Consider the following 25,211-nt stretch of genomic DNA (forward strand, 5'->3'; position numbering starts at 1 on the left):
ATTTATTCTTATTGTATTTTTTAATGTGATATCTTGTGTGTTAGAGTCCAAGGCATGAAAGGTGCTCATATTCCTGTTTTATGTATTGCCAAGATTGTCTACAAAGTAAAACCTCTCTCAATTAACATTCTTATCAATATTTAATTTTTATAACTGTCTACATATGTTACCAAAATGTAATGATAAGTGAAAATATACTAAATCAGATTATTGTGTTATAAATACACACATGCATATAATCTTGATGGATTATATCTAGTGAGATCATAAAAATGTTTTATACTCTTTATTATTTATATGTATTAAATACTTTCTATAAGACATATATATTATTTTGTCATAAAATTAATATATCAAAGTTTTCTTTTTTAAAGAAAATAAAATACTATCCTCCACTCACAATTAATTCTCTATTCCTACCTCCTTTATTTTATATCAATTTATTTACCTACAGTTATTTATTTATTTATTCATTTGTTTATTTATTTATGAGAGAGAAAGAGGGAGCACAAGTGGGGGGCGGCAGACAGAGAAGGGAACACAAAATCTGAAGCAGGCTGTGTCCTGACAACAGAGAGTCCAATGTGGGGCTTGAATTCACAAACCGTGAGATCATGACCTGAGCCGAAGTCAGAGGCTTAACCGACTGAGCCACCCAGGCACCCCTACATACATTTATTTAAACTATTTAACTTAAATACTCAAAAAAATGTCATAGTGTCCATTTGCTTGCTCTCTAGAAATATTTAGTTGTGGTGTGGGAAATACCTAGCAGTTTTCTTTAGCTACCAGATCAGATGAAGTGATGAAGCTGAAATTAATTTCACTAAAGCATGGATTTCACCAATTATAGCTCCTGTATGTGGTTTCTAATATTGAAAGAGTAATTATGTGATCAAGGCATTTTTCTAATCCTACAGTAAAATGTGACAGTGGCCACTAGGTGAACGGTACATCAAAAGGAGGACACCTGAGGAAGTGGAAAAAATTTTGATTCTTTATTCCAAAAGAAAATACTTAGTGTCATACTCAATGAAGCCATAATTTAAAAAAAAATTTAATGTTTATTTATTTTTGAGAAAAAGAGAGTGAGCAGGGGAGGGGCAGAGAGAGGGAGACACAGAATCTGAAGCAGGCTCCAGGCTCTGGGCTGTCAGCACAGAGCCTGATGTGGGGCTTGAACTCACAAACAACGAGATCATGACCTGAGCCAAAGTTGGACACTTGAGTGTCCAACTCAAAGTTGGACACTTGAGTGTTGAGCTCACAACTGAGCTACCCAAGTGCCCCAAAACATAATTTTTTAAAAATGTTACAGGTGAGAAATTTTTTTAATTTTATTTTTTAATTTACATCCAAATTAGCATATAGTGCAACAATGATTTCAGGAGTAGATTCCTTAATGCCTGTTACCCATTTAGCCCATCTCCCCTCCTACAGGCGAGAAATTTTTAATTTTTTAATGTTTATTCATTTTTGAGAGAGAGAGAGAGAGACAGAGTGTGAGCAGGGGAGGGGCAGAGAGAGAGAAAGACACAGAATCTGAAGCAGGTTCCAGGCTCTGAGCTCTGAGCTGTCAGCCCAGAACCTGATATGGAGCTTGAACTCACAAACTGTGGGATCATGACCTGAGCAGAAGGCAGATGCTTAACCAATTGAGCAACCCAGGTGCCCCAAGACATAATTTTTTAAAACCTTAATTGTCATTTTGAAAGATTTAAGTTATAAGAAAAGATAAATTACTGTAGTGTTACTCATGAATTAGCTTTCTAATAACACATGGTTCACAAATAGAAAAATAATTATGAATTGATTATAGTTACTTCATGTTATAACAATGTAGGGTAAAATTTACCTGAAGACCTATGGGGATGCAATTTCAATGGCTCTAACGCTGGTTTTATGGCATATATAATATCTGATGTATTCTCCAGAAGATCAACCAAATGTGACGTTTGCATTCTTGAGATTATTTTGAGTGTTGAGATTTGAGTCTGACACTTACAATGTTCTTTAACTTTCAGCGTTTCCTGAGTGGGTAGAACATATCAACGACACAGAGGTGGATATAGGCAGTGACCTCTATTGGCCTTGTGTGGCCACAGGGAAGCCCATCCCTACAATCCGATGGCTGAAAAATGGATACGCGGTATGTATGTTCAAGCGTTTTGCGGTTCTTGAGTCCATACTCAGGCACCATTTCCAGTGGTCCTCAGATAAATTTAGCAAGAGAATCAATAGAGTAAGGGTATCTTGGCCCTAAAATTAAATAAATAAATAAGTAAATAAATAAATAAATAAATAAGTCTTCTAAAAAAGGCAAACAAGGAAGTGAACAATAAATTATCTTCAGTTTAAAACAACTTTTCTGCAATCTTATGTCTACCTTCTCTCTCTCTTCCTCTCTCTCCTTATTTTGCCCTTTGTTCCACATTTTGCCCTGCTTCCTACTTTTCCTTCTCTACTACCTGATATTGTCCTCTTTTTTTTTGGCCACTATTTCCCTGACCCCACAGAAACAGAGGTAAGAGGGAAGGTCCTACCTTTAGCCCTGGGGACAAGTAGCAGCAGTGGGGCCCTTCTGTACCTTCCCTCTGTAATCTCCCAGCTGGGCCAAGAGGGAAAAAGTGGACTCCCAGCTCTGTAGGATGAATAGAACAAGAGCCACTGGGCATGGTAAGTGGGTTTTAAACCCTACCGTATCTGGCTTAGTTAACAGTGGGGGCAAAATATTGTACCTGAATGAAAAGGCAAACCGGCCCAGACCTAAATAAAAGCATTTCTGTTAAAGTTGATCAAGGAAATGTATTTTGCTTTGTCTTCTTTTCAGTATCATAAAGGGGAGTTGAGACTGTATGATGTGACTTTTGAAAATGCTGGCATGTACCAGTGCATAGCTGAAAACACACATGGAGCCATATATGCAAATGCGGAGTTGAAGATCTTGGGTCAGTATCATTTCTAGTTTCTGATAACATTCAGCAAGAAAGCACCACATTAAACAGTGATCATAAGGGTTTCTGCAGATCATATTTGATTGTATGTTGGATCGCTAAAGGTGACAACTTTCAAAATGTGGTTTGGAACAGGATGGTATTGTTGTTTTATTTCCCTTCTTTCATTGGAGAACAGTAAATAAGTTAGAGGCAGCATGGAGTACAATAGTTTAAAAAAATGTTTTACAGGTAAAGCAAACTTTACACACGCCAGTTTTTACAAGTCTTATTCTCTCCTATGTCTGGGCTGTTAAATACTTCCTGAAAATCTCATTGTGGTGATTGATGCTTCCACAATGCATGTGACCCAGTCTCAGATGGATCTTCAGCACTTGCTAGTTATAGCAGTCTTTGGGTCTCATATCCTACAATTGATATTTAAAATCCTCAGGACATTCCTCAAGCTCTTTACTCCACCCTGACTCCTTCTTTGGTATCGCTTTCTTACTCTGCCATAACAATTGAAACCCTTTGAAATAAAATATATCAATTTCCTATCCACATTCAAAAGTATGTAAATCTTTACTACATTTTCCCCTTCATGTTCTTCATCCAGAGGCGTGAGTATCTCTCCTCTCTAAAACAGGCATACCTCGTCTCGTTTCATTGCATTTCACAGTACTGCGTTTTTACCAATTGAAAGTTTATTGCAGTCCTGCAGCGAGCAGGCATATTTCCAACAGCATTGGCTTACTTCATGTCTCTGTATTACATTTTGGTAATTTCACAATATTTAAAACTTTTTCATTATTATTATATTTCGTATGTTAATCTGTAGTCAGTGGTCTTTGATATTACTATTGAAACTGTTTTCAGGCACCATGAACCAGGCCCATATACGAGAGCAAACCTAATCAATACATGTGTGTGTTCTGACTGCCCACATTCCTTCACCTCGAGCCTCCCTATTCTCTGAGACACAGCAATATTGAAATTAGGCCAGTCAATAAGCTTACAATGGCTTCTGGGTGTTCAAATGAAAGGGAGAGTCAGACATCTCTTACTTTCACACAAAAGCTAGAAATGATTAAGCTTAACGAGGAAGGAATGTCAAAAGCTGAAATAGGCTGAAGGCTAGGTTTCTTGTGCTAACCAGTTAGCCAAGTTGTGCAGGCAGAGGAAAAGTTCTTATGATTAGAAGTGCAGGTCTAGTGAGCACATGAATGATAAGAGAACAAAACAGCCTTATTGCTGATTTGAAGAAAGTTTTAGTGGTCTGAATAGAAGATCAGATCAGCCACATTATTCACTTAAGCCAGAGCCTAATCCAGAGCAAGGCTCTTACTCTCTTCAATTCTGTGAAGACTGAAAGAGGGGAGGAAGCTGCAGAAGAAAAGTTTAAAACTAGCTCAGGTTGGTTCATGAGGTTTAGAGTAGAGAAAAGAGGAAATGGCTTCACAGCTGACACTTTTGTTGGGGACTAATGTGGCTGGTGACTTTCAGTTGAAGCCAATGCACATTTGCCGTTCTGAGAATCCTACAGCCCTTAAGAATTATGCTAAATCTAATCTGTCTGTGCTCTGTAAAGGGAACAACAAAGACTGGATGACAGCACATCTGTTGACAACATGGTTTACTGAATATTTTAAGCCCTCTGTTGAGAACTACTCATCAGAAAAAAAAAAATTTCTTTCAAAATACTACTGCTCCTTGACAACACACCTGGTCACCCAAGAACTCTGATGGAGATGTACGTGAGATTAATGTTGTTTTCATGCCTACTAACACAACATCCATTCTGAGGCCCTTGAATCAAGGAGCAATTTCGACTTTCAAATTTTATTATTTAAGAACTGCATTTCATAAGGCTCTAGGTGTCACAGATGGTGATTTCTCGGATGTCTCTTGGCAAAGCAAATTGAAAAATCTCTGAAAAGGATTCACTATTCTGGATGCCATTAAGAACTTTCATGATTCATGGGAAGATGCAAAATATCATCAACATGGGCAGGAAATGGCAAGAAGTTGATTCTAACCCTCAGGGATGACTTTGCGAGGTTCAAGACTTCAGTGGAGGAAGTAGCTGTAGATGTGGTGGAACTAGAAAGAGAACTAGAATTAGAAGTGGAGCCTGAGAATTTCACTGAATTCTTCTAATCTCATGATAAATCTTGAGCAGATGAAGAGTTGCTTCTTATGGATGAGCAAATAAAGTAGTTTCTTGAGGTGGAATATACTCCTGGTGAAGATGCTGTGAAGATTGTTGAAATGACAACAAAGGATTTAGAAAATTACATCAACTTAGCTGATAAAGCATGGCTAGGTTTGAGAGGATTGGCTCCCATTTTGAAAGAAGTTCAGTGGTGAGTAAAATGCTATCAAATGGCATCACATACCACAGAGAAATCTTTCATGAGAGGAAGAGTCCATCAATGGGGCAAGCCTCATTGTTGTCTTTTTTCAGAAATTTCCACAGATGCCCCCCCACCGCCAACCTTCAGCAACCATTACCCTGATCAGTCAACAGCCATCAACATGGAGGCAAGACCCTCCACTAGCAAAAAGACTATGACTCGCTGAAAGTTCATATGATGGTTAGCATTTTTTAGCAATAAAGTATTTTTAAATTAAGGTATGTACGTTGTTTATTTTCAGACATAACGCCATTTGCACAGTGAATAGGCTATAATATAGTGTAAATATAACTGTTATATGTATTGGGAAACCAAAAAATTCATGTGACTCACTTGTGATTTTTGCTTTATTGGGGTGGTCTGGAACCTAACCTGGAATATCTCTGAGGTATGCCTGTAATCCCTTTACCTCTGCCCTATATTCATTTCTTTTCACTTACCCTGTACTTGATATGAACAGATATCTCTTCTCCATGTGCATATGTGTGTTCATATCTTTCATGCTGCCTCTCCTTTTAATCATGTTTTATTCTTGAATTCTCTGCTTCTTTGACTTTGGAGACTCCATGCTTTCATACCTCCCAGATTATTTCTTCTTGATCATTTTTATTTTTTCCTCTTTACCCCTTCCTCTGCTCAGTTAGAAATCTTGCTCTCAGATTCCATTCTTATGGTTTCATTCTATTCTGTAACCCACTTTTTTCTCATATTCTATATTATTATTCCCAAATTATTATTTTCAAATTTTTAGAAATCCTTGATAATTTCTTCTTCTTCCATGAACTATCATTGATTCTTTATATCACTGGCTCAGGTTTTTATCCTTAGCTCAATATAAAGCTTCCTAATAGGAATGTTCATCTGGTAACCTCACAGATAACCCAGACTTAGCGTGTCTGAAGCTATAATCCTTATTTCTCACTCACCTTATCCTGAAAAAGTCTGTTCTATAGAATGACATAATTCATTACATCTTTTCTTTCTATCACATCTACTAAATTTCTCAATATTACCCCATAAATCTCACATTCTCCTTACTTTCATTACAACTACTTTAATTAAGGCCTTACTGTAATATGTCCTTTTCATTTTATTTTAATTAGCTGTCATCAGCTTTAGTCATGTTATAAGTAATGAATCTAGATGTAGCCAGGCTTTGTCTTCTACAACTGATTACCAAAAAGATAAAGCCGTGACTATAAAGTGTGGCCTATTTTATTATTGCTACACCAAAGGGAAATTCTTTAAAATATTGCTATCAGGGGCGCCTGGGTGGCTCAGTCAGTTGGGTGTCTGACTTTGGCTCAGGTCATGATCTCACAGCTCTGTGGGTTCAAGCCCCACGTTGGGCTCTGTGCTGACGGCTCGGAACCTGGAGCCTGCTTCAGATTCTGTGTCTCCTCTCTCTCTGCCCCTAACAACTCGCATTCTGTCTCTGTCTCTCTCAAAAATAAATAAATATTAAAAAAATTTTAAAAAATTATTGCTATCACTATAAATTAACACTAAAAAATATGAAAGAATATGAAAAACTAACTTTAAGAAGAGTTGAGGCCTTCTTAATTTTAATTTTCCCTGTCTCTTTTTATAATGCTGAAGATCATATTCCATTTATTCCCTCCAAGGTAAAAATTCTTTGCTGATATATTTAATCTACTTTATTTGGGTATCAAACAAATATTCAGGCTCAGGCTTCATACCATATTACTTTATTATGAAATACAATAAAATTGTTTTGACTCTTATACAAGATATGAGGTGACTTTGAATGTTTTTCCAAATGTAAGCTTTTTATTTTTTGTTAAAATTTATTTATCATTCTATGTTACAAAATAATAAGAAAATTCAACAGCTCAGGATGAAAGATCTCTCCATATTCAAGCACAAAATTTATCAGTATTTTAATGGCTTTTATTAAACAAACTGCTTGAGTGTTTTCAGTCTTATAGTAATGTTTCTGGGCATCTTTATATTTGTTTGAATCAATTTTTGTTTATTAGCTTTAGAAACAATGCTTCTCTCTATATATATTCATTTTCTATCTAGGTAATTCATTTATTCACCCACCAAATATTTTTTGGGAACTTATTCTACACCAGATACTATTCTTTTTAATAGACACAGTAAAGAATGATAGACAAAAACAAAAAACAAAAAACAAAAAACATGCATGTCTTCTTAGTTTGGGGACAAATATTCCCTCATTTTCCCACTTCTAAAATATGTAGGAACATAGTTTGGATTCTTTCACTATAAATTCAAATACTGGATAAGTATGAAGTCATTTAAGCAACTGTATGAAATCAACTTTTTTCGTTAAAACTCAGACTCAAGAAAAATTCTAATTTTCTAAATGAATTTAGATTTTTAAAATATAATTCCATTAAATTTTCTTTCCTATTTGGCAAGCAATATGTCACCCAGAATATTTATTGAGCCTCTACAAAATTCTACACACGGAGTTAGGTGTACAACACAAGTTGGTTGGTTACTTATTTGTTTATTGTCAGTTATCAAAACTCAGACCAAAAGAACAATGGGATAAACTAAATCCTTGCTATAAAAGTGTGTCCCACAGAGCAGCAGCAGCAATAACAACACCTGAGAGCTTGTTAGAAGTGCTGAATCTCAGGTCCACACCAGGCCTACTTAATCAACATTTTACCAAGATCATCACATTATTTTGATGTACAAATAGAATTTGAGAGTCACAGGACTAGCAGATGACCAGCTAATATCTGGACAAAGATATACTTGGGCCTGGAAAAGCCTACAGAATGGACACAGTTACATACAGAGACTGGGTGTATAGAAATAAATGGATGCCCCCTCCGCCAAGAATTCTGCTAGAATACAAGGAAATTGAGAAATGAGCCAGATGTGGGAGACCTAAAGAAAAATAGAGCACGTCATCACTGAAGTAACCTTTTAAGAGGCTCTATATCCTGTTTTTCGTAAGCTATGTACTTTGACATAAGGAGAAACTATAGGTGGATCATGTACCCTTCAATTAATTGCATCCATCACTCCCATGGATGTTTGCAGGTAGGTCTGAAGGCAGACATAAGACATATGTTCATTTTGGCATCAGAGCGTCTGCATACAGTTGGTGCTCAAGAAATGTTTGCATAGTGAAGGGGGAATCATATTGTTTAATTAAAAGAGGATGCTGGCAAATCAGTAGGAAAAAGATTCAATTGTGAATCCTACCTGATACTGCCTATGGCATCTTTGGCAAATTATATAATCTTAATAGATATCAGTTCTCTCATTTATACACTGGAGACAGGTCATTCAAAGTATGCTTGAGGGTATTAATTATGACCATATGTCGATATTAATAATGATGCTCAATATAACTCCAGTCTTCCACCTAACTTCCTTTGTGCAATTAAGTCAAAATAATTAAATTGGATGTTACCTTCAAGGTAAATATGTATATAGCAATTGATTGTGGCTAAAATTCATAATAATTAATTCTGTTAACAGCAAAATTTATACATTTAAAATGGGTGAATTTTATAAGTAAAATATACCTCAGTTAAGTTACTAAGTAAAAAAATGTATGAATACTAGGTATGAAATATTTATGGTCATATCTGATAATATTTGGTGGGATTAATGTTTTCTGTTGATTGTTAATCAAAAGAATAAAAGATGCTATAGAAGAAATGTTTTATTTTCCCTTTTTAGTGAAAGAGAAAAATAATCATTTGTTTCCTTTTAGCTTTGGCTCCAACTTTTGAAATGAATCCTATGAAGAAAAAGATCTTAGCTGCTAAGGGAGGAAGGGTCATAATTGAATGCAAACCTAAAGCAGCACCCAAGCCAAAATTCTCATGGAGTAAAGGGACAGAGTGGCTCGTCAATAGCAGCAGGTCAGTTCGGAAACTAGAAATCCAATTGCAATGAACTATTTGGCCAAGTTCATTTAAAGAGGACTTTAAAGAGGACTTATGTAAATGTTGGTTGTTCTAACTTTCCTCTGCAGAAGGCACTGTAATTCTAAGATAAACAAAAGTAAGAAATACTTACCCTTCGCTGTTATTATCTGTGATAATCAAGGTTCAATTTTTAGGCTTCTGTAATTTATAAGAAATTTAGAAAATTGAGACTCAGGGACTTTTGGTAAATTGCCCAAGTCCTCGGGGGGGGGGGGGGGAAATGAACAATGGGAAATAAAATAGGATCTCTGACTTACTTTTCCCCTAACAAGGACTTCTGTATCCATTTATATTTGGTTTAGTTTTATGAAGTTAGCCCATTAAATATTTCAGTAGAAAAAATATAAAGGTACATTTCAAAGAATAAATCACCCCTTCCCACCTTTTAAAATAAATTGGAATTTCTCACCTTCCTAACAAATAAACGATTACCAATGTTTTGGTAGCTTTAGGATAAAATATAAAGCATGTGACTTCATAATATTTATTTAAAAGCCACACTGAATGGTTTCTATAAATGTACTAGAAGAAGATAAGGTAATATTGAGTATGGAGAAAAGAAAGTCAGGATAGGAAATGGGATGTGAAAGTGGGGGAGAAAGAAATACAGGCAATGAAAGGAGTATGTACAAGGGCTCTGAGGCAGAGAGTATAGGATGGTGAAGAATTTAAGAATTCTTAGGTTTCTGAGGTTTTCCCTTAGGAGAAAGTGGAGAAGAGTTTTAAGAGATAAGATGTAGTAATCCAGCTCATCAATAATGTTTTCTAGGCTAGGGGGCTTCGACCCCATCTTTGAGTAACCAAATCTGTTAAAGACTTAAATAAAGGAGAAAAAAATGTACTTTTTGCATTCAAAAAGAATATTCTAGCAAAAGTGCATAAGACAGATCTTCTTCACAATAATAATTTAAAAAGTAGGTAAGATGGGTATTATTATCTCTATTTTGATGTATCTGAAGCCTGGAACGGTTAAAGTAAACTTTTGAAAGTATGTTGATAATCTCCAAACTGAAACTTCAACTTGGGTCATATTGACATGGAATGAACATATGCCAACACAGTTCTCTTATTAGGATGGCCACAAGTGTGGCTGTGTATGGGACAGAGATCGAGATGGGGGGTGGGGGATGGTAGGGAGTGCACAGGGTCAGTAGTTATTTCCACAAGCACGTTAACTTTTAAAATGAATAGATTTAACTAAGATTTATTAAGACCTTAGCAAAATGATGCTAGCAGAATCAGTGTTAAAGGAAGAATTAATTTGTTCAATTTTCTGCCGAAACATTAATGATCAGAGAGTGAGCAATGCAGAGACTGTGACCAAAGGGTAAGTCCCTTATCTAGGTACTTAGTTACCCCTGCAATAAACTTGTGGCACAGCATCCCCCTCAGCCTCCCCACCCCCACCACTAACTTTCTCCCCTAAATGAAAAAAATCTTGCTCTGATTCTGATGAGGACCAATGTCATGAGCCTTTCTGACCAAGGATTTCTCAGAACCTGGTTTCATGGCCTTGTTTTTCCTAAATATCAACATGTGTTCAAAAAAGGAAAAGAAAAAGGATATTTTCCTAAATATCAACATGTGTTCTAGCTCCTAAAATCTTACCATTTTAATCTTGTCAGAATATTTTTAGTCTTTGAGTCAAGTTGTATTACTTCTTGACAAAAGACTCTATAAATCCAATTTTTGCTCACTGCTTTAATCCATTAATTTTTCAGATTATAAGCACCATTTTATAATAGATACAGTATTTTACATAAAACTAAAGTTCAATGTGGTAAGATAGTATGCATTAAGAAAAATTCAACTAATAAATTGGTTTTAGAGAAATAAAACATTTCTGTTTAAAAATAGTATTCAAGGAGCACCTGAATAACTGTCTTTCAGCATAATTGTAATCTCATTCTGATTAATAAACCACAGAAAATGGTTCCACATTACAGTTAGCTACACTTGATTAGTGGCTTGTAAAATGGTTTATGTGATATTTCCTATCAGTAGAGAAGAAACATAAATCTTGATAAATTGTAATTAGGTTCTCAATTGTATGATTTTACTTGGAGCTAAATGATATACAGTTTACAACAGAATTTATTTGTAGTTGTTCATTTCATATTTAATGGACTGCTATCAGCTCTAAAGTGATCTTTATCTGAGCCATTTATGTGAGAGCAACTCCAAAATTCTTTTCTTCTCTAGAGTTAGTATTCTTTAGCAATTAACAAGTAAAATGAAGGTTATCCTGGGGTAATTTTGGCAAAAGTGAGTGACTAATTTATTAAAGACCAAGTAGTTCCTAGTTTATTGGACTGCTTATCCATATCAGATTATCTGAAAATAAGGATAAGATCACTAGAGTTTAATCTGCATTGATTTAAGAATGGGGACCATTAGGGGCTCCTGGGTGGCTCAGTCAGTTAAGGGTCCGACTCTTGGTTTCGACTCGGGTTTCATGAGTTTGAACCCTGCATCAGGCTCTGAGTTGGAAGTGCAGAGTTGCTTGGGATTCTCTCTCTCTCTCTCTCTCTCTCTCTCTCTCTCTCTCTGCTGCTCTCTCTCTCTCTCTCCCCTTCTGTCTCTGCCCCTCCCATACTCATGCTGTCTCTGTTAAAATAAATAAATAAACCAAAAATGTATTAAAAAAATAGGGACCATTATTAGAGAAAAATCAAGTTAACTTACCATGGTAATCCTTACCAAAAATTAATTTTAGTGTCACAAAATAAGTGCCTGAAATAATAGGTGAAATGAGTGACATAAAGAAGAATATACTTTGGATATACCAAAGGTTAACTGAGAGCTAATGTGAGAAAACAGGATAATAGTGTGGATTCTAGAAAGAATGATTACTGTTGTTCTTTCCATTGCATATTGGCTATAATTTTCATAGCTTCATTTGCAAAATAATTAAATGATAGTGCAGTGGAACATTGGCTAAGGGCTCACATTAGATTTTAGTGAAAAAAAAAGTGTGGCACATTAATGTTGGTCCTTGTTAATATGATTCTGGAGAAGCAGGTGCCAATATAGGAGTAAGTATTCAGGAGATTTATTAATGGCAGTGCCTACATGGGAAAATAGAGAGGGCACTGGGTAGAGGTTTGGACAACCATCTGACCAAGATGCAGGACTGATTCCAGATGAAGGAGAAAGGGAGGGCAGGAAGGAAGGCCCAAGGAAATGACTCAGATTTCAGGGCAGATCTGAGTATGGTGAGGCCACTGGAGAGTCCTCCAGCTCAAACTGCCCCTAAGACTCTGATGTCTCCTAGAAACAGGTTTGCCTTTACATTCCTCTCAGGTTGTCATTGGGTGAGACCAGCCTTGGCTCATACACAGTGATGGATTTCTGAGTGCAACATCTGTGTGGATCCATTATACTTCTTACAGTGGAGAACTTAGAGGCACATGCCAAAGCTTCTGCAGTACCAAATAGTTACTTTTAAGGTTATATTATTTTGAAACTACAGTTTCTCTTCAAGGAAAAGAAAGTATTCTGAAATAAATTTAAGTTGGAACTGGATAAAGAGGCAAAAGGAAATCTTGGAATGTATTATTGGTGGAATTTTTTGGCATTTTCTTATGTGGAAATGCATTAAGAAAATTTGGCATTTTCTTAATAAGGTAGATATATGGTGTTTTTGCTTTATCAAGCTCCGCCCTTAAGGTGGAATAGATGGATAATTGTTGGCATGTGCTCTACCAAGCTTCAGAGATAAATTAAGGTTTTTGGAATGGTACATTCAGGAAAGTGAAAATCTAATGATAGGCAATTTGATATTGAATCAAAATGCAAAGTATTATATAGCATAGTAAAGTTTTTAAATAAATATACAAGTTAAATACAATATAGTTATATGTAATGAGTTTTTATAGTCTCTAGTCTCTGAGGAAGAGGCAGACAGAGGGAATAGGTTTAGGTTGTTAGTATGAAAGATTTAGGTTCCATTGAAAGAAGACTTTCCTAAATATTAATCTGTTACAGAAGCTGTTAATAAGGAAGGTTTTAGAATATCCTTCTTTAAACATTACTAAAAAATATTTTTGCATTCCTCTGTAGCTGTGGAAATGATAGTCTGTGCTAACTTTAAAGTCTGAGTTGAATAGGGGCACATGTTACCCCAATGTTTATAGCAGCACTTTCAACAATAGCCAAATTATGGAAAAAGCCTAAATGTTCATCAACTGACGAATGGATAAAGAAGATGTGGTTTACATATATGATGGAATACTACTTGGCAATGAGGAAAAATGAAATCTGGCCATTTGCAGCAACGTGGATGGAACTGGAGGGTATTATGCTAAGTGAAATAAGTCAGGCAGAGAAAGACAGATACCATATGTCTTCACTCATATGCGGATCCTGAGAAACTTAACAGAAGATGGGGGGAGGGGAAGACGGAAAAAAAGTTACAGAGAGGGAGGCAGCCAAACCATAAGAGACTGTTAAGGGCTGAGAACAACTGAGGGTTGATGGGGGTTGGGGGAGAGGGGAAAGTGGGTGATGGGCATGGAGGAGGACACTTAATGGGATGAGCACTGGGTGTTGTATGGAAACCAATTTGACAATAAATTATATATATTTTTTAAAAAGTCCAAATTGAAGTCCTGAGGTCACATTTCTGGAAGACCTGGGCTCATTCATTTCAGGCCTATGACTGGTTTGACTGGTTTGAGGCTGTTCCACAGCAGTTTTTAAGTCATTTTATGGCAGTATATGAAAAACCATTTGCTTCAATTAAACTCCATGAAGTGCATTCATTCAAGAAAAGGTTGATTGACTTCCTAATCAGTAATTAGTGTCTTATTCTTCTAAATTCCTGGCACATAGATTTTCTTTTTCCAATGAATGAATGAATGAATGAATGAATGAACAGATGTATTACCTGCTGGAGACAGGGCCACAAGCAAAGCAGATAAAAAATTCCTGGCATGGGAATGTTACCAGCTATTGGAAAGATAGATTAATAAGTAACTGAAGTATGTGTGACGGCATGAATATTAGGAGAGAAAATCTTAGAGGAGGGATGGGTTGGAGAGGGTGCCTGGACAGCAGCATGCAATGCTAGCTAGAATTATTAAGCAAAGCTTTGTTGAAGGTTCCAATGTGCAAAAGCTTTGAGATTGCCCAGGGACTAAAAGGGCAATCAAAGGACTGTGTCTCTTACTATGAGTGAGATGGAAAATCACTGGAGGGAGCTGAGCTGCAGAGTGATCTCACTGAGCGGAAGAGTGACATGGTGTGACTTATGTCACTTATGTCTTCATGTCTGACTGACATGTGGAAAAGAGACTAGAGACAGGCAAGGATAGAAGCAGGAGGCCGGTTAGAGACTACTGCAATAGTCCAAGAAAAAGATGAAGATGGCTTTCTAAAGCAATTGGTCAATGCTGGAAAAAATAGTATAAACAAAGGCTAGAATGTTTCATCTTTAGAAAATGTTACTGTCGAGTAATTTGTATAAATTGTAATGATCAAAACCTAGTGTTTGTAATCTAAGACAGAATAGTAAAATGTTTATTAAATTAGTTTTGTGAAGAATGTGTTTCTCTCATTTGAATAGAATACTCATTTGGGAAGACGGCAGCTTGGAAATAAATAACATTACAAGAAATGATGGAGGTATCTATACATGCTTTGCAGAAAATAATAGAGGGAGGGCTAATAACACTGGCACTCTTGTTATTACAGGTAAGAAACCATTTGATCAATATTAATTTTTTTCTAGTTTCATAGTACTTAGTTTCTAATATAGTATAAGACATGATTCACAAAGACAGTCCATGTATTGATAAGTTTCCATTTCAAAAGCCTATTGGGCAAATCTCTTGCTTAATGAAATTGTTCCTAGAATTTGAATCTGAAAACATCTTTCTCCCTTTGTTCAGAGAAATAAAAATGTAGTACCTTTTATTCTTTGAATCTGCCAGATAATATGATATCTAATGTTTTCTTGAATTGTGCTTTATTCTTTTTTTTCCATTGTGTAGATCCCACGCGAATTATATTGGCCCCAATTAATGCTGATATTACTGTTGGAGAAAATGCTACCATGCAGTGTGCTGCGTCCTTTGATCCCGCCCTGGATCTCACATTTATTTGGTCCTTCAATGGCTATGTGATCGATTTTAACAAAGAGAACATTCATTACCAGCGGAATTTTATGGTATGTGTTTTAAGTTTCATCTTATTAACATTCCATTGACCCCTATGTGTCTGCACTGCAACTCCTTTTACTCTAATCATTCATACGAGACTGAAAAACAAGCAAAAAAAAAAAAAAAGAAAAAGAAAAAGAAAAAAAAGCTTTTAGTGGTTTACTTATATTACCTGTACCACTGTTGAACCTTTTCAAAAATGGCTGGCTGTAAGTATTCTGGTAGAGATATTAATCAATACATATTCATTGGGCTTTAGGTTCATTTTTCCTTTCATTACAATATCATTGTGATATTGCTGTGTACTATACCTCATTGTATCTGTACTCTTGGTTGTAGTGCCTTCATAATAATTTTAAATAAGGTAAGAGCGTAGAGCTTATCCTTTGTTATAATGATGACTTTAAGGCATTTCTCTTATTCTCTGAGGGTAAGAAATAGGCAAAATATGTATATGGGAGGGTTTGAGGAAATAGTCATGTGATTTTTAGAAGGGTTAAATGGCTGTATTTTAAGAATAGGAAATCATACATGGCACTAGTCCTATAAGTACAAATAGTGGTGTCCCTGTGTAGAAATAAAGAAAATAAAGGGAAAGGACTGGTAAGTAATGCAGGAATACTGACTTGCATAGGAACATCGCTGGTGTAAGATAGGACTGTCTATGTTACAGCGAACAGTTGACCCTTGAACCACATGGGGTCTGAACTGCTAGGTCCAATTACACGTGGATGTTTTCAATAAGTACAGTACATAAATGTATTTTCTCTTCCTTATGATTTTCTTCATAACATTTTCTTTTCTCTAGCTTGCTTTATAATAGGAATACAATATATGATACAACATACAAAATATGTGTTAATTGACCGTTTAACTATTACTAAAGTTTCTGGTCAATGGACGGCTCTTAGTAGTTAAGTTTTTGGGGAGTCAAAGCTATAATGGATTTTCAACTGTGCAGGGGTATAGTGCCCCCAACCCCCGTATTGTTCAAGGGTCAGTTATATATAAAAGATAAATTGGCCACTGTTCCTGTCTGTTCCTAGAAATGCTATTGTTAAGGAACTAAAAACCTCTTTAGAACATATGCTTAGTGAAGAAAAGTAATTTTAATTTTAGAAGTTAATTATCAATATATAAATAAAAGTTTGAATTAACTCCATGGAATATGTGGGATTTTTAAAGTCCTATGAAATCTTAAGATTGATATGTACATATAATAGCATGCTTTCAAATTGTCTAGCTTTTAAAAAAATTCTAGAACTTTACACTTTAAAAAGCCAAACAAGCATTCAACCAGGTTGAGTGAGACTGATTTTAACTAGATGAAAACATTTCTTCTTAAATTCTTATTAGATAGATTCATAAAACTACTATCAATGCAATAATCAGTATGTATGCTTTCTACATATTAACTGCAAATCTAACAGCTCTAGCTATGAGTAGAAATTTACTGTAAACCTGCTGATTGTCTTTCATTGTCAGAACAAAACTTACACTTTAGAAAATAACAACAGGGGACTATTTTAACATTATACTCCTTATATGATATCTCTCCTTATGTTTCTGAAAAATATTTTGGTATGCTTACTCATACCTGTTCCCAATATGAGTAAAATTAGCACTGATATCTTTAGTAATTTCCTCAAATTGTGTTTAATTTTGCAAGTAAGGTGAATGCTACTCAGTTTTCACTCATTTTCAGGGGAAAAAAATGAGCTAAACAAATATCTTACTTAAAAGAAAAAGACTTTTGAATTTGCTGGAACTTCATACATGGAGTTTCTTTATGTACTTTAAAATGATAGTTACATTATGTTTGTTGATGTAAATAAATATTTCAAAAAAAAAGAGAAAGGAATAAAGGAGAAAAGGAAGGTAAAGAGACAGGGATAAGAAGGAAAGGAGAAAGGAAAAAAGGAAAAATAGCCTGGTAGCTTAAAAAGAGAGGAAAATAAAGAAATAACTGGAATAATAGTTAAGAAATAAATAATAAAATGGATCATAAAAACATAAACGACTTTGGTCATTACTTACTGGACTCCTTTTGCAGATGACAGCCACAGAAGTTCATGTGCTTGTCCCTCAGCTAATCCAGAGCACAACTCACTGCAGGCCACGCTTTGCCTCACCAACTCCGCTTCAGCTTTATTCCACCAAGTCATAACCACTGGTAGAACACATATTCACTAGCTAAATATGTAACTTCATTGAGTAAAAATATCAAATACACATTTGGAGCACATTAGATGGACAGGCCGATTCATTTCTCTAAATAATTTAAAAAAACCTAGATGAGAAATTTATTTTAAAATAAATTATTAAATTTAATTCTGTCTTTTGAACCTAAGACCTATAAAACCTTCCCTTGCATCTTCCTTCTCTTTTAAAGCCAACTTCAAAGTCAGACTTCACTGCTAAACGTACAACACGAAGTTTGAGTAAAAACACCATATGTGTTTGATCCCCCTCTTAGTAGATCATGCTAATGACTGGTAATTGCTGCTGGATGCATTGACAGACCGCGTCAGAAGGAGTGGCCCTTCCTACCTCAAGCGTAGTGAGGGAATACAAAGGAAGGGACATTGCTGACTGCGTTTGTTGATTATTCAAATTGCATGGGCAAATATGTCAGTACATCATTTTGGGGGGGGTCTTAAATAATGTGTTGATATTTTATTTGATTCTGGCAGCATTTTAATCAGTGAATATCATTTTTGTTCATTTAAAATATTGTACTGGGCACATACCAAAAGCAGGAACAGGGATAGACACTAGGGTGAATAAAACACTGAATAAGATAAACACAGGCACTGATCCAAAATCAATTAGAGGCACCCTGTGAGTTTAAAATTCAAATGTAAATGTTTTCATAGGTATCAAAACCGATGTCATCATCATCATTCGTTTTAATAAATTTAATTGCTAAAAATTAATATCAGAAGTCCTAATTAATGAAGAATGAATATGTAAACCAAAATTTAAGGTTTTAATTTCCAGAAACTAAGTTTGTATTTTCCAATTTAGTTTCAATAAGAAATTTTATTCAATGTCAAATCAATGACGATGCTTTGATTTTAGCTTGCTATTCTCCGCTGTGACCACAATGTGGCAACCTTGCATAAGTTTTCAAATTTCACAGCCTGGAATAATTGGGACTTGAAGGTTTATGAAATTAAACATTTTCCCATACTTAGGTCTAATATATGCGATTATAGGTAATTTAAAAAAATTCTACTTTATATTTTTTCAATTATATTCATATAGTTATCAGGAAAAAAGTATATTTTCAAGAGGTGCGTTTCTTTTTTTAAGTTTATTTATTTTTATTTTGAGAGAGGGAGGGGGAGGTGCAGAGAGAGAGAGGGAGGGGGAGGTGCAGAGAGAGAGAGGGAGAGAATCCCAAACATGCTTCGTGCTGTCAGTGCAGAGCCCCATGCAGGGCTGCATCTCAGGGACCATAAGATCATGACCTGAGTGGAAATCAAGAGTAGGTCACTTAAGAGACTGACCACCCAGGTTCCCCAAGGTGCATTTCTTTTAAGAATTTATAGTGAACTCACAAAAAAAGTAAAAATTACATCGCCATTACATTTAATGATCCTACTTCATGCAAAACTCTGTTGAATTGATTATTAAAAATATGTATATATATATAGATACTAATTTTAAAGCTGTGTGGAAACACTTCATACTGATTATAGAAAAAAATAACTTAAATATCTAATTTACCTGCTATGTCATTTATTCTTTCATTCATTCCATAAATAGTCACTCAGCATTATATTATTATATAATCAGGTTCAGTAAATGTTTCATTTGAACTTATGCATAGAAGGATATTAAGAATTATATATATGAATCACAAATTTTAAAAATTGAAGCTTGAATACAATAAGCTTATAAGCAATTTATCTGGCATTCTTTTATTCTATCAAAGTTATGTGACAAATAAATAAATTTTTCAAGCCCAACTATAAAATGGCTTTTATTTTTATTTTCCAGTGAAATAGCTGCTTACTGCCTTAGAGTAAGTATAAAAGGCAGAGTCATTTCACTTATCAATTTAATTTATATTCCCTTTTGTTCCTGAAAGGACTTAAAACTATCCACCAAAAAAATTTTAAAAACCTATTTAACATACCATTTTATGCCTCTCCCACGGTGGTGTCTGATCTGCGGAAGTTACTTTTTTTCAATAACCATCTAAGTTTTGACATCTACTTTGAGTCATTTTCTTTCAAATATTTGACAACGCCTTCCTGTCCGAGCCATTATCTTAGTTAACCGCATGAGTTGGAACTTTCCAATTCTAGGTATTGCCACTCTAATATCTTCTTCCTGTTTCTCTTAATACAAATAAATGTTAAAATTGAAATTTGGCAATAAGTTATTATGTATATGTTTTGAATTCATTAATAGCATCTGAATTGTTCAGGGGCTCTGCCACAACCAGTCCTGGGGTCTAGGCTTCATTTTGTCACTTCTTATTGTGTGACCCTGAGCCAGTGATTAAACCTCTCTAAACTTTCAGATTTCCATCTCTGTAAAATTTTTTTAATAATTCACTTACTTGATTCAGGTTGCTTCACTGGGTTTGTGAAACTGGTGCTTCCTAGTATTTTGGGATGATTCCATGAAAGAATGCCTACGAAGCACTTGACACAAGTTCTGGCAGATTGTAAGCAGTTACTAATACTCTGCATAGAGGGCAATCATTCCGCACTGAAATTTCCAGAGGGTTTTGCTGCATAGTTTTTTTCAGCTTACAGATATCAATTTTTCATACTTTAATTCTTACACTCCTGCTGCACTGGATACCTAATCTGAAGCAAAAAGTTCTAGCTATTTCCTTGCTGAGGGAATGGTTAACATTTATTGAGTGCTTCCTGTTTGGCCAGCATTGGGTTAAATGTTTTTCATGTGTTTCTCCATTGATCTTCATAGCAATCCTCTAGGAAACATATATTATTGTGATTTTTCTTAACTTTCAACGTGAAGAAACTGAGGATCAGAAAGATTGAGTAACTTGTCCAAAGTCCTCATACCACTTGTTGGTGACAGGGAGGATTTGAAACCAAGGTGCTCTGACCGCAGACCCCGTGGCCTTCACCACTTCGGATTCTCATCCACTGGTTAATACCCACCTCCCATTGTTCAAAGCACTATAAGGCAGTGCTGTTCAACTCCCAATTTATTCTATCATTGTGTTAAATGAACCTTTTTACATTCACTCAGGTTTATCCAAATTACTTCACTTTCCCTATACTATTAGCAAACTTTGCAATACATTGTAAATCAAGTCTACATGGTTTCTGGTGGTCTTTGTAGTTGTAGGCAATTCTTTCTGATCTCCTTTAGGTAGATAGGTGTAGTGTGTGTTTGCAGGTGTGTGGGTGTGCATTTGTTCTGCTTGTATATACAACACCATTCAAAACACAGGAGGACAGACTTCTTATCCTCAGGTTTTCCTTTTAAAAGAAAATATTAATTATACTGAACATGTAACATCATGGTGCTTAAATTTAAGACCTATGTGTTCCATACTAGAATATGTTATGAATTTGAACAGAAATTTTCTTCTGCATATCCAAAGGTAGAGGGGCGGAGGAGGAGAGGGAGAGAGAGGAGGAAGGAATGACAATAAAAATGTTATTGGTTCTCTGTTACTGCTCAGCAAGAAGGTGACGATTGTCCAGAATTGGGGGGTAAAGGTTGGAGGAGAAAAGAAAGGTTGGGCCATCATCCAGGCAAGGACTGCTTTAGAGCAGAAGACCGGCAGGCACCACAAAATGATGCAAGCCCTGAAGTGGTGGTTTTAAACTGGGAGCGATTTTCCTCCCCAGGGGACTTTGGCCGTTTGTGGAGACAATTTGGGTTGTCACCACTATGGGGAGGAGGGAAGGGCTATGTATTATGGGCATCTGTTTAGCACAGGTGTTGTTAAACATCCTATAATGCTGAGGACATTCCCCCACAACAGAGAATTATCTGGTCCACATTGTCAATAGTGCCAAGATTGAGAAACTACTGTCAGGGGAGATGAAAAGGGAGGTGTCTATACATGTTCTGGCTTCTTTTAGAACATTATACTTCCTGTGTAGAGACCATGTCAGCTAAAGTTATTCTGTAGCATAACACCCCATAGTCTGGTCATTAGTGAGCATTTGTTGATGGCAATGCTAAGTAAGTGGAAATAAGAACATAGAGCAACAAGTCTGTTCTTCAGATGTCTTGGCTTGGAAAATGTCCAGAAATACATTCAAAGTTAAAGTCCCTTTGTTTTACATAGAACTCCTTGCATACTTAAGCATCACGGCAGTTATTATTCTGGCAAAATATGATAAGTATTTAGATAAAAGGAAGAAATAAACATGTAGCCCTTCGGTGTCTTAAGAATTTTATAATTTTTACATTGTGGACTTTGATGTTTTATTTATATCACACCAGCAGTACACTATTTTGTCATTAGCTGGCATATTCCAAAAATTCTATCTAACTTTTTTCATTTTGTTTTTAAGAACATAATAGTATCTAAAGATCTGGAGTGTTTTTTCTGGTTTTGCCTTTGACAGAGTTCTATGTCCTTGGTCAAAACAGTCACTCTGAGCCTCAGGCTTTTCATCTATTATATAAGGAGGTTAGTCCACATCAGAAGTTTTAAAATAACAACAACAACAACAACAACAACAAGTTTTTAGCAGCAGAATCCTTTTTGCAAAGAGAATTTAAATCAGAAGCCCAATAAATAAAAGACAAGAAGATGAGGTTGTTGTCCCACAAAACTTCCCATATGATTCCTTTCTTCTACCAAGTGATCCTTGAAGATCTTAAGAACCCTAAGGCTAATGGGAACTGATGTGAAACCACACAAATTAATATCCAAGCTACTTTCAACTGTAGGGGCACTTGGATGGCTTAGCCAGTTGAGCTCTGATTCTTGATTTAGGCTCAGGTCATGATCCCAGGGTCATGGGATCGAGTCCCACATCGGCCTCTGCGCTAAGCATGGGGCCTGCTTAAGATTCTCTCTCTTCCCCACTGCCCTTCTCCCTCGTTCACCTGCTCTCTCTTAAAAAAAAAAAGTGAAAGTATTAAGTGTTTAAAAAAAGAAACAAAACAAAAAAGTAAATAAAATTGTCCAAATGATCAAAATTGGACACTTCAGCCATCAAAATAACCAAATTTAAAGATATACAATATTTACATTGACTCTGTAAATACTTGGTTACCTTAGTAATAATCCTAGACCACTTCCCTAATTTAAGTCTTTATGATAATATTATTTCATTTTCATAATATTTTTAAGTCATATCTTTAAAAAAATTTCCACATTAAAACTTAATGCTGAAGCATTGCATACAATAACACTTAAATATTAGGTAGTAATATTAGTAATATTAGGTAGTAACACTTGAATATTAGGTAGGTAATATTACACCAGGTGATATTAGGAAATTGGTGTTAATTATGTTACATGTGAAAATGGTTTGGCAATTATGTAAGATAGTAACCATTTTTGTAGGTCCAATCTAATATTTTGAGGAGTGAAAGTGTGATAATATCAGTTATTTATTTTTCAAATACTCAAAAAGATGGACACGTTGTATATGTAGAGACAAGGAAAGACAGAGCTAGCTAGCTACTAATTAGGTAAAGCAAGTATGGTAAATTTAAAATTATTGAATCAAATGGTTGGTATACAGGTGACCATGGTAGTATTCTTTCTATTTTCTCATGTTTGGACCTTTAAATAAGTTAAGAACTTAATAAATAATTATGTAAAATAATAGCATTGTATTCTTTCTGCTATGAGAAGATACCCATTTTTACCTGCAAAACTGTGAACTTAGATCCCATTGTCTGATTCATAAACTAGAATTTTGGAAACAGTTTAACACCAGTAATGAGTGTTAACTGTGGAGCCTTCCACAAGCCCCTCAACTTAAAATCTCAAATTCCTTGTCCTTAAAATGGAAATATAAATAGTATCTCCCTGAGTATAATAAAAGCTACATAAGAAAGGTATGTAAATGTATATACGTAAAACATATTGCCAGACATCTAAACGTCACTTAATAAATTAGATCAGATATTCCAAGGAGTTCAGGAATAGTGGCCACAGTGGCAGCAGCAATAATGCAATTAACAGGTGCGGTTTTAATAGTAGGATTAGTGGCAGCAGAAGTGTTCTATCAGCAGCAATTCTATTCCATCACTACTGGCAATAGTAGTGGCTTTAGTTATAGTAGTATTGTGTCCTCTTCCCTGAAATGTGACTAAGAATAGTATCTGTCTCACAGAGTTGCTGTTAAGAGCAAGTGAGTCTGCACACATAGAATATTTATTTATAATAGTGTCTGACACCTATGGAACCCTAACTAAGGCTGTAAATTGTGTTGGTGATTGTGATATTGAAGTTTATAGTTGCAGTGATACATCTGCTATAGTTATGCCTTTTTTAATCTAACCAGCCAAAACTAAAAAGAGAATTTCTTTAATCTCTCATAGATATAGCATGTATCAAACATGTTTAATAGCTTTTGCTTTTAAGTTTCTAGAACATTCTCTTTAAGGGATATTCTTTCCTTCAACCTTCTGTATCTGCCCCTTCCTTCTGCATTTCAATGGAACAAAATAGATGTTTTCATTGATATTTAGCCATTTTCATTGATATATGTATATAGCCTTTATCTAGACCTTGTATGCACCATACAACCTATTTCTTTGTTCATGATGATTAATTCAATTTACATCTTAGTAATTCAGATTCATTTATACTGCAGAGATGAATTTGTAGATTTAGCTCACGGGGGAGGGGGAAGGGGGGAAGGGGCATTTATATTTTGGAAGTCTTTTGATTTAAATTTGGGAAATTTCTAAGTGGTAAACCACATATACACTTTGGAACATCCCTGAGCTGTGCTATCACAATTTCCAGTATGTGATTCAACTCTCCTCACATGAAGGGAAGCATTTTGTAATTCAGCCAAGCTGTGGTTTTTTTAGTGAAAATATAGAGAGCATTCGTATCTAATTTGTGGCTAGAATGTGCTGAGGTCCATGATCTTTACTTGCTTTGTAAGCGTTCTGCTGACCAGAGAACCTCAGCTTCTCTTGAGGTATGGAAAGAGCTATTACCATTTATAAAACTTCAGGAAAGCTCTTATACATACACAACTATATTGGAAATGATATAGTATATTTTCCCTTGCTTTCCTTCTTGAGACATTCCAGTGCCACACCTTTACCAAATATAGAGCAAATGAAAATAAATGTTAAAATCCCTTATTATTATAAGCATAAGGTAATGATATACAAGAAGTCTGTCATTACCTACCTAAGTCCTAATGTTTAAAACTCGCTGACATTTAAGTTACTTTAGCATTAAACTTTTATAATAGTTTTAATTAAAACTTTTAAAGAGTTTATTCTAAAATAGTATATATTTAATATAATGTTAAGACATAAAATAGTTTGCGGTTTTCATTACATGTGAAAAGTATAAAAATCATGCCACATTATTTCTCTGAGAATAAAATAACTGAATATGTAAACAGCAATATGTTTCAAACTGAGAGTCTGGAGGAAAAAGCCATTTTATTAAGAAAAAAAGAATTTAGGTATACAGAATACAAATTTTTTACTAAAGGCAATTATGGTGTCACAACTTGTTTATTTTTATATTATTTTTCTGCCCTCAATTTTTTATTGTGAGGTTGAATGAAAACATTTAATATTTCTGAAGTGTTGTTT

At 35.2% G+C, this 25,211-nt stretch overlaps 1 protein-coding gene across 1 annotated transcript in view; it reads left to right on the forward strand.

Moving 5' to 3' along the window:
• The window catches only part of CNTN1 (contactin 1), a 168,253-nt gene that overhangs the window by 18,164 nt on the left and 124,878 nt on the right, over positions 1 to 25,211 (forward strand). Inside the window, exons 8-12 of the mRNA XM_047066344.1 lie at positions 2,025 to 2,149; positions 2,831 to 2,948; positions 9,078 to 9,228; positions 14,861 to 14,988; positions 15,288 to 15,463. Of these exons, the coding sequence (XP_046922300.1) occupies positions 2,025 to 2,149; positions 2,831 to 2,948; positions 9,078 to 9,228; positions 14,861 to 14,988; positions 15,288 to 15,463 (698 nt within the window). The remainder of the gene's footprint in view (positions 1 to 2,024; positions 2,150 to 2,830; positions 2,949 to 9,077; positions 9,229 to 14,860; positions 14,989 to 15,287; positions 15,464 to 25,211) is intronic.

This window comes from Lynx rufus, unplaced genomic scaffold (genome assembly GCF_022079265.1).
Source record: "Lynx rufus isolate CCGP_SWC_20201006 ecotype Redwood Valley unplaced genomic scaffold, mLynRuf1.p SCAF_7, whole genome shotgun sequence".
NCBI lineage: Eukaryota > Metazoa > Chordata > Mammalia > Carnivora > Felidae > Lynx > Lynx rufus.